The sequence below is a fragment of the Primulina tabacum genome, chromosome 15 (genome assembly GCF_025594145.1).
Source record: "Primulina tabacum isolate GXHZ01 chromosome 15, ASM2559414v2, whole genome shotgun sequence".
NCBI classification, from domain to species: domain Eukaryota; kingdom Viridiplantae; phylum Streptophyta; class Magnoliopsida; order Lamiales; family Gesneriaceae; genus Primulina; species Primulina tabacum.
The window spans coordinates 1,875,666-1,885,638 of NC_134564.1; the positions used below are offsets into that span (position 1 = coordinate 1,875,666).

The following is a 9,973-nucleotide window of genomic DNA, read 5'->3' on the forward strand; positions in this document are numbered from 1 at the left end:
GGTTAGCCCCGAGCCATGGTTCGATTTCCTCGAGCCACCCTCGAGCCTTGCTGGACCAAACCCTGACAACCCCTCTGGACACCCTACTGGACCCTTGGAACCCACGGACTAGACCCCTAGCTCGAAAACCAAATCACACACCAAGCACATGCACTTGGCCGAGACTTCCTATAGACAAGGACTCTTGTTTACACTCCTAGGACTCTATCCGACCGAGCCACCCTTGAACCAGCCTGTTGTGCACTCACCTAGGACCCTAAGCACGCACCCTAGCCCAGCCCAAAGTGCCTAGACCGAGCCAATTGCCGTGCACAAGTCGCGCAACCCTGCGCGATTTCCTGAAACTCTCGGGTGGGAGTCCTAGGACTCAACCCTCGACTCATCCAGACCCTAGCCGAGCCCTGGCCCCAAGCCCTGACCCAGCCAAGCACCCAAGTCCCAAGACCGACCAGCTAAGACCACATGACAGAATATGAATTCAGTTTGTTCGTTTATGATGTACAACGCTTGTGTGCTTGTTCCAGGACCCTAACTCTTGTGTAAACTTGTCCCTTAACGTCCTATCCCATGGCAGTCCCCTTTAGAAACACAATAGACATGGTTTTAAATGGAAAAACAAGCTTTACAAATCACATAAAAGGTCCATACGAAAATATAACATGATGCACTTATTTTTTTCAAGCAAAAATGTTTTTAAATTAATACTATGATGTGATAGATGTTTGAAAGAAAGAGTATGACGTGCCTTTGCGTATTTTACGTACAAGAAACCATTGGTGATTGAAGAACGACGACGAAGAGACGATGTCTTTGATGTTTCCCTTGAATTTACGGAAGTTTCTCTTCAAAATATTGAGTGTGTGCCGTGTAAATTGAGGGGAGGGTTTGGAGAGAATTTTGATTGTGTTTGGCGTGGGGTTCAAGGGTTTAATGGGGTGGTTTAACATATTATATACTTAATTATTTTACTAACAAAGCTTAGGCCCATTAAGTACACAAATTAGACCCATTAGTGTTTAATTATAATATTAAAAATAGTTTTGCTTAAATAAATTTGTGGATTTATTAGCCGGGTTGCCCACAAGTTCGTGTTTTTGTTGAAAAACCAACACCGATAAAAATTACGTCCCGGCGTATAAAATCACCTCCAGACTCCTTATTTTCAAAAATATATAAATGCATCATTCTTATTTTAAATAAATCCAAACAATTATTTAGTAAAAACATTTTACGTTTTTCAGCTCTCGATCTCCGTTCCTCGATCGCAACTCGAATAACCCTTAAAAATCACATTTTAATGCATGTAAATAGAAAACTATTAAAACATCATATAAACATGTCACATAAGCAATTAAAATTAATTAATCAGTCATTTTCTATATTCCATAAATTTGCATGCAGTTGGATTACGTCGTCTTAATTTTGGACGTTACAGATACGTTGACATAAAAATTGTAATAATATATAATTAATTTTAATTTTTTGCATATATACACAGTGAAATGCAAATTCTCCATCAGTATTCCTCAAGATGAAATATCCAAAATCGTGTTCGTGTGAACGAGTTAATAATCAAGAACTAATAATCCACCAATTTTCATGCACGCGTGAAAGTATCGGTCCTAGCTTGTTGTCTCATGGATTTCTTTGACTCCAAATTTCGGTCATTTTTTTTCACTCGCAGTCAAATTTCAAAGGTATGATTGATGAAATTCTTGAATTATTAACGACTCAGTACTGATTATAACTACTGCAATTGAATGCATTTTAACCATTTCGATTATTTTAATGTTGGAAGAAATTTTGTTGCGTGGTTTCTTAGTTTTACATGTGACTTGACTCAGTATATGCACAACGTGTGCAAATTTGAATTGACATTGTTTTCTTTAAGCGTGAAAATAAGAGTCTTTTTAAATGATTTTTCACAAGGTGGTCAAAACAAGCAGGTTTTATTCTAAAATTTGTTCTTTTACGAAGTGTGAACCCTTCTGTTTGTGAAGATTGAGTCTTTATTCGTTTTCTGTTTCAATATTTATACTGGGAAATTGAAAGTCAATGCATGATGCATTCTGGGGTAGGTGCAAATATGTAAGCGCAGTCTGGCGATTTAATGCATTTTTTAGTGTGGGAATTTGTATTTTCGGGAAAAAAAAAATATGCAGAGTTTTGTTTTGTTTTTGTCTCATTTGAATGGAAAAGTGTAACGTTAATCCGACCATTAGATAGATAGGTCTTGGTCTGATGAAGAGCTGAAATTTCTTGGTTTTTTATATATTTGAAAGGTCAATTCCATGTTTAGACACGTACATGGCGATGTTTAGCTTTTGGAGATCTTTCGTTTTCTCCAGCTTTTTTCCTTCTCAATTGTTTGAATGTTTCTATTTTGCTTTATCATCCATTCGCGTCGTTTTCAGAGATTGCATTATTAGTTTGGGACTTTTCACCTGCCTCAAGTCAATATATATATATTTTTATGACTATGGAAGTAATAAATCTTGAATTAACGCAATAAAATGCAAACTACACTAGTCAAATAAATCGTACTGAACAAACCATGTGCGACATGTTAGAAAGTATTGATAGGTTATCAAACTCATGACTATTGGCTAAGTGTTCACCTATTCCACCAACTCGAACACTATGAGGGACGACCTTAACTCGATATTGACGAAAAATGGTATTTTGCTTTTTTTTTTTTTGCCTGACAAAATAAGGGTGTGGACCAAAAAATTTAGTTGAAAGAAAAGATAGTATGTACTATTGTTTGGCTGTTGGTTATAGTTCTGAGTTTGGACATAGATTTTTATGCAGTTTCCAGGGTCATCTGAACTTTCATGGAAGTTTGAATAATGTGTTAGAAGTAGGAAATTACCAACATTCGAGTTTTGAGCCACAAATTTAGGCATGTGTGATATCTGTTATTCAAAAGAATATTGATCTAGCATCTGTACAGATTCATGCACGCTTACTAGAGTTTAGACATCTTATATTCTTAGTACTTTGATTGATCAGTTTGGAAAAGCTTTGTGTGGAAAAACATGTCAACTTTAGTTTGTTTGTCTATATACAGAACTTGGACTAAGAATCTAGTTTTGCTTTTTTCCCCCCTTATCTGTAAAGAAAAGGAAGACACAGACAAAGACAAAGACAAAGACACATTCCTTTGAAATTTCAGAAATGGAGTATTTACTTTTGTGAATTCTATTGTTCAAATGTAGATGATACAATTTGCATGGCTTATATTCTCTTCTCCTGAAAGCATGCCGCGAATTACGACATTGTTGAGCAATAGATTCTCAATTGTTTCACACTCTTGTGATGTTTCTTTGCGATTAAAAGGATTGGATGAATAATATGCATGATGATGTCACTGTACGTTACAGTGTGAAAGGTTTAACAAAAAATTATTAAGGGATTATCCAGTCAACTATGTAAATGATACAGCTGTTTGATAAGTGTTATTTTGAATGCGTGTTGGAGACTGGATTGTGTGAGAATAAGATAAGAAGTATAGCATAGGCAGTATCAATAGGACGACACCACCATATCAGATGTCAGTGTCACCCAATGCTCTTAGTATTGACATCATGCATATATGCAAGTTGACTGTGACAAAATTTCATTAAATTATATTGATTCATAAGAGTATAAATATCCCCTTCTCGTGCAGTATGCTCATTATTCTTTGACTATACTATATTCAGACAATAAACTTAGAGTGCCAACATAGTTTTAAGTTACAAGGAAAAACATGTTCAAGGCTTCATCTTTCGGTTTAATGCCTTGTAAAACATTTCTTCAGCCTAAATCTAGGTAATGCGTTTGACTGAGCACCGATTTTTTTGCCTAATCATCTGGTTTTATTAACCACTTTCCTCTGTAATAATGCTCTCATGTCAACTTGTTTTCATGCAGTATCAAAACGGAAGATAATGGGAAAGGTATACATCAGCAAGCTTTTGTGGGATAAGTTCAAAGATTTCATTAGCTTTAAGAGTTTGGCTTGTTCTTGCAGTTAACTTCTATCACACACAAGTTGTTCGTAATCCAAAGTTGGAGAGGCTTCAATACAACTATTTGTTTCCTGAGGTTGGTGCTCTTTGTTATATATTCATTCATGCATTGGTTGTTACAGATGGTTTTTACCAACCTATATATCATCTACAATATAAGTTCACTTGCTCGATCTTAACGCGGAACACACTTTTTCGATAAAACCATGCTACAACTGATCTTCATTATATATATTGATTTACTGAGGAAATTCATTCTTCAGTACTGTCCCGTCATCCTCTTTTCGTCATCTCATGAGTAGTAACTTTTTGTTGTGTTTAATAATTCTAGTCATTAACAATCAAATGATCACATGAAAGTCTCTCATTTATTTGGTTTGGTTGTCATGAATCGAAACCGTATTACAGATTTCTGCACGTGAACTGCAACACGTCAAAAAGTATCCAAATGCAAGAGTTATAAGCCTTGGCATCGGTGACACCACAGAGCCATTACCAGAAGTTGTAGCTTCAAGCATGGCTAATGTAAGTTCAAGCAAATTCTGATATTGAGGTTTTCTTTTGCATATCCTGAAATATATTTTCATTAACTATCAAGACCAAACTAAAATTAACATGCAAGGCGCGATCAAAATGTTCGGCTTGAATATATATGTGTCCATCTTGGACAGGGATAAAGTTTTTTCTAAAGCAATTACATAATTTTAAAATGTTAACAAAATATTCTACTGTATAGCATATGAAATCTGCTTCTGATATTCTATGTTGCAGTATGCACACAACCTATCGACACCAGCAGGTTATAGAGGGTATGGAGCTGAACAAGGTAGCAAGGTAAAAAGTGTGCAGACCTCTTTATTAAAAAAAAAAGTGCCGAATGGAAACCTTTCATTTTGACGCTTTTCGACTGGCGTAAATTTCTGAATCGGCCTTTATATCCATCTAGTCGTATGAGGCTCATTTTCTTTCAAATTCCTGTGTCTCAGGAACTTAGAAAGGCAATAGCAGAAACATTTTACAAGAAAATGGGTATAAAGGACAAAGAAGTCTTTGTATCAGATGGTGCACAATGTGATATATCTCGCCTGCAGGTACATATCAAGCGTCACAAGTGATTGGAGGTGTATCATTTTCCTTTGTTTATTGAAACCACAGTAAACAGACAAAGGCGCAATTTATTCAAGCGCCGAGCCTTGACTTGTGTTTCGGCCTAAGGCTGAATGTGCTTTGAGGCGAGAAACACCCATTATGAACTTCTGGTAGCTGTGCTTGAAGCAGGCAGTTATTTATGGTTGTGTTTTCTTGCAGCTGCTATTTGGATCCAACATGTCCATAGCGATTCAAGATCCGATTTTTCCGGTGATTATAGCTCTTTTTACAACATCTTGGTTTTGCATCAAGATCCTGCTATAACTGGTTCCTTAAAAGTTTCTTCCCTTATGGAAACAGGCTTATATAGACTCGAGTGTCATAATTGGACAGACAGGTGATGTGGATACTGAATCAGGGAGGTATCAGAACATCAAGTACATGAAATGTGGCCCTCAGAATGGTTTCTTCCCCAACCTCCGGGAAACCGAACGAACGGATATTATATTCTTCTGCTCCCCCAACAACCCAACGGGTCACGCAGCTACTCGGGAGCAACTAGAACAACTAGTGCAATTTGCGCAGGATAATGGATCAATTATCGTATATGATTCAGCTTACGCTGTTTATGTCACCGATGGACCTCGATCAATATACGAAATCTCTGGAGCCAAAAAGGTCAACACATCCCCAAATCAAAATCTTGTTGGATCGAAAAAGAGATGCACAGAACAACACATAATTTATTTGGTTCTGCTTCTGCAATCCGAAAAGAGCACAGTAAAAAAATCATATGTAAAATAAATGATATCAAAAATGGTCCTAAAATTTATTCTTTGATTTATAAAAATGTAGTAATCACTGCCACAGGTAGCTATTGAAATCTCGTCGTTTTCCAAGATAGCCGGATTCACGGGTGTTCGTCTTGGTTGGACAGTGGTGCCTGAGGATCTCTTGTACTTGAATGGCTTTCCTGTCATAAACGATTTTAACCGTATTGTATGCACTTGCTTCAATGGTGCCTCCCGGATAGCTCAGGCTGGCGGGCTCGCTAGTTTGTCCTCCGAAGGCTTCAAGGTAAGTTTTCGACACCAAACACGACACTTTCCTTACGTTTACTGATTCTTGAGTAGCAAAATTGTCCCCAACTTCCAGGGTGTTCTATCTCTTGTTGATCACTACAAACAGAATGCAGAGATACTACTGGAGACATTTGAATCCCTCGGATTAAAAGCTTACGGGGGCGTAAACGCGCCTTATCTTTGGGTTCACTTTCCGGGGTCGAATTCTTGGGATGTTTTCAATGAAATTCTTGAGAAAACACACATCATAACAGTTCCAGGTAGCGGATTTGGCCCTGCAGGCAAAGAGTTTATTAGAGTTACTGCATTTGGCCACAGGGAAGATATCATAGAAGCTTCAAAAAGGCTAACAAGTCTTCTTTCCTAGGCAGAAGATATCCATAATAATTCTCCCTCACCAAAGATCATGCGAAGAAATCTTAGTAAAGGAATAAATAACTGTAATAAAAAAATTACCAATATTATTTGCACCCCAATCATTATTCATACTCCACTTCATAGAAAAACAAGAAAAAAAATTTATTTACAAAGTGAAGTATATATAATACAAATTGGAGTGGAAATAACATTATTAAAAAGAAATATATATTGCAAGTTTCTTGTTTGAACATTTTGCACTACTTTTTATTTTGGAACTTGATTGTCGTTGTGATTTGAATTTCCATCTTTCTTTTCTGTTTTTTGTTTTTGTTTTTGGCCTGAATTTCCATCCTTATAAATTAAATAGATTTTTTTAAAAAAATGTTGAGAGCTAATTTTATGATTCAATATATAATAAAGATATTAGCTTTGATATCTCATTATAGAGTAGGTCTATTGCGAAACAATCTCATGAATCTTTATCTGTAAGACGAATCAATCCTACTGATATTCACAATAAAAAATAATACTCTTAACATAAAAAGTAATATTTTTTCATGAATGACCCAAATAAAATATCTGTATCACAAAATACGACCACCGTCTCACACAAGTTTTTGCCCTCATTATATATAGGTAGTCTTGAGTATGTTTCACTGCACATAGTTTTGTTTTTGAATAAACTAGCAAAAAATAAAAATCCCCCCAAAAATTTATAGTTACACAAATGCAAAAATCTTATACCCACAATTTCAGGCTTATGCCAATTTAAGTATTTTATTTATATAAAAAGCATCCAAAGACATTTGTTCTAAAAAATTTCTTTAGGAAAAAAAAAACCGATTTTACTCCAGAAACACCCGAGCACAAATAGACATATCAAATAAAAGGCCACATGAAAGCACTATGAACAACAAAAAAAACCGTAGGAAAACTAAAACATCCACAGGAGTTTATAATATATATTATAATCATGCCAACAGGTAGTAGCTAAAGTTGGTCTAAATTGTCTCCGAAGTCTGGTAATAGAACATGGAGCAACTCCAGCTAATTAATAGTAAGCATGGAAACGATTTCCGACAAGCGTCTCGTCTCCAAAACAGGACCACATTATGTTCAAAATATAGCAAACGAGGCAGTAAAAACCATGGTGGCAAGCACAAAGATCTCGGCAGAGGGTAAATATGACGACGAGTCTGAGCTTTGAGGAGCTGGTGCAGGAGCAATTGTATTAACTCCAATGTTGGTGGTAGGTGCCCCGGCAACCGAACTAGGAGATATGGCCAAAGGTGAAAGAGCTGTGACAGAACAATGCAGTATCATGTTATAAGCTTTGTGAACAGTAAAAACGAACAAAGTAATGATGGTATAACACCTTCAAATATTATCAGGAACACATTAAAGCTAGAAAAAATCAACTACCCAATCATCGTTCATACAGCATTATCTACATTCATAATATGGATCACATCCATCTTGCTTGATAAAGAAATATACACACGATCCTTCCCATCTTGAAATGTATTAACGACCAACGTTGGCAAAACATAAGATGGATGAACATAGAAGTCGGCTAGGGGCAAGACTTTTAATGACATGTATTTGCACCAAAATCGACAAACATATGTTGTAGGCACTAGTTTTGCACGAGTATTAATATGACTAGAATCAATTGTTTGACAAAATCAAAGATCTTGTCCCAACCAAATCCACCCGCCTAAATAAATCCTCAAAACCAAAAGAGCACAAAAAGAAGGAACAAAAACAAAGAAAAGAAGAACACATGGCAAGCAGCACAGTAATAGGCGCCACTCCCATACAATCACTCACATGAATTCTGAGACACAGAAGTCCAAGAAGCATATAAAAACAGCACAACTCGGTGCTGACGGTGATAGATTCAATCACCATCATTGCTCGAAAAATTTTCTTTATGTGGGGATCATGTGTTAGACCCCACGTGTTTGGATGACCATTTTAGTTCTTGTGTGGGTAATAATATAAGACATATTTGGAAATGGCATTAAAATCGGTCGTTCAGTACAATATATCTATCATACACGTAATTCAATGCAATCCTTCAACGGATAGGTTCATTAGGAGGGCAAACATCAATTTGAATACTTCAAATTGAGCGAGCCCACATAATTTTTTAGGCAGATAATCGGAATCTCATTGCAGACACGAAAATATTAATTTTTAAATGAAGTGGGATTCTTATGATATAATCTTTAGCCTGCCATTTTCGATTAAAAACCACATAACCACATTAACATTACAAAAACAATTCATTAGAATTAGAAGGGGGAACTAAAAAAGATCTAAAAGTATATAAGAAAACAGTGAAATCTCTAGCATACAAAACATGAAAATGGGTATAATTTCTTGACAAAAAAGATCAGATCTGAGAGTACCTGGAGCTGCACCAGAGCCAATGCTCACTGCAAAAAGGGTAAAACAAAGATAACAAGAATTCCATTATATCTTAAGAAAAAAATACACGTTAAAAATTTTAAGAAGCAAAATTTTCCCGAATCCAGTCAAAATCGATTATGAAACTTACAGCCACAGTTGCTGATAGAAGGAGCAGAAACATGGCAGGCAGCGGGAAGAGTCGCGGCCTTGGTGACATTCAACTTCACCCCCAACTGCGCGCTGTTCTTAAACGTCTCACAGAGACACTCCGCCCTAGTCTTGAGGACATTCTTCAGCCCGGAACAGCACTGGCCCTCTGGCTTCGTCGCCGTGCTGCCCTCCGTCACGAAAGACAGACAGTCCACCATGGACAGCACCAAAGTCGAGCAGTCCGGCGCGGGTGTCGGCGCCAACTGCGCGGCGGAACTCGCGGCGGCAAAGAAAGCCAGAAGCATGCAGAGAAGAGGCACTCTCAAACAAACTGCCATTTTCTTGATCCGTGGAAATGGGCTGGGAGTCGAGGGGACTGGGTTGTATATACGGCAAGGGGGTGGCAGATATGGAAAATCCGAGTTGTTCCGGGGGTGTGATGGGAATGATAGGCGGGACAGGTGGAGAGGATTGAGGAAAGCGGTGGGCGTGATGTCTGTGTGTCAAAAATGGTGCTTCAAAATTTGGAAATGGAGGAATCGAAAAAGGCACTCTGAGGAACGGGTAATAAATTCTTGGATTTAGTGCGTGGCCACGTGTCACATCCTAAAATATTAATTTATCGCGATAAATTTAAAATTTATTAATACTCAAATTTGACGTAAGATTTAAATACATATAAAAAAAACATCATATATAAAATTAATAGTATTTTCAGTTTTTTAAAAAACAAGGATAAAACCTCTATTATATGGGATGAATGTAAACATGGAAAAAAATATTGAATTTTTGGCACATCAAGATTATAAAATTGTCGAATTTATCGAAATTTTCGGTATATCGAAATTTTCGTTACAATAACAA

General features: G+C 36.8%; 2 protein-coding genes across 3 annotated transcripts; one reads left to right on the forward strand and one right to left on the reverse strand.

Moving 5' to 3' along the window:
- Positions 1-3,693: 3,693 nt before the first annotated feature.
- LOC142527044 (aminotransferase ALD1, chloroplastic-like) lies at positions 3,694-6,794 on the forward strand. Its single transcript, XM_075631749.1, has 10 exons — positions 3,694-3,813; positions 3,916-3,941; positions 4,016-4,089; positions 4,422-4,538; positions 4,785-4,847; positions 5,000-5,104; positions 5,322-5,372; positions 5,463-5,780; positions 5,973-6,179; positions 6,258-6,794. The coding sequence occupies exons 1-10, from the start codon at positions 3,752-3,754 to the stop codon at positions 6,549-6,551; spliced, it is 1,317 nt and encodes a 438-aa protein (XP_075487864.1). The 5' UTR covers positions 3,694-3,751; the 3' UTR covers positions 6,552-6,794.
- Positions 6,795-7,428: 634 nt separating this feature from the next.
- LOC142527507 (non-specific lipid transfer protein GPI-anchored 31-like) lies at positions 7,429-9,662 on the reverse strand. Of its 2 annotated transcripts, XM_075632328.1 has the most exons (3): positions 9,108-9,656; positions 8,959-8,985; positions 7,429-7,842 (listed from the first exon to the last, which is right to left on the reverse strand). In XM_075632328.1, the coding sequence occupies exons 1-3, from the start codon at positions 9,445-9,447 to the stop codon at positions 7,661-7,663; spliced, it is 549 nt and encodes a 182-aa protein (XP_075488443.1). In that variant the 5' UTR covers positions 9,448-9,656; the 3' UTR covers positions 7,429-7,660. The 2 variants fall into 2 exon arrangements, with proteins under 2 accessions (XP_075488443.1, XP_075488444.1); XM_075632329.1 differs by lacking the exon at positions 8,959-8,985 and having other exon boundaries at positions 9,108-9,662.
- Positions 9,663-9,973: the final 311 nt, after the last annotated feature.

Coding starts and splice junctions, on each gene's coding strand:
- LOC142527044 (XM_075631749.1), top strand. CDS start 3,752: ATGTTCAAGGCTTCATCTTTCGGTTTAATGCCTTGTAAAACATTTCTT. Junction 3,942..4,015: donor AACGGAAGATAATGGGAAAG/GTATACATCAGC, acceptor TTGTTCTTGCAG/TTAACTTCTATCACACACAA. Junction 4,090..4,421: donor ACAACTATTTGTTTCCTGAG/GTTGGTGCTCTT, acceptor ACCGTATTACAG/ATTTCTGCACGTGAACTGCA.
- LOC142527507 (XM_075632328.1), bottom strand. CDS start 9,447: ATGGCAGTTTGTTTGAGAGTGCCTCTTCTCTGCATGCTTCTGGCTTTC. Junction 8,986..9,107: donor TTCTATCAGCAACTGTGGCT/GTAAGTTTCATA, acceptor CCCTTTTTGCAG/TGAGCATTGGCTCTGGTGCA. Junction 7,843..8,958: donor TGGCTCTGGTGCAGCTCCAG/GTACTCTCAGAT, acceptor GTTCTGTCACAG/CTCTTTCACCTTTGGCCATA.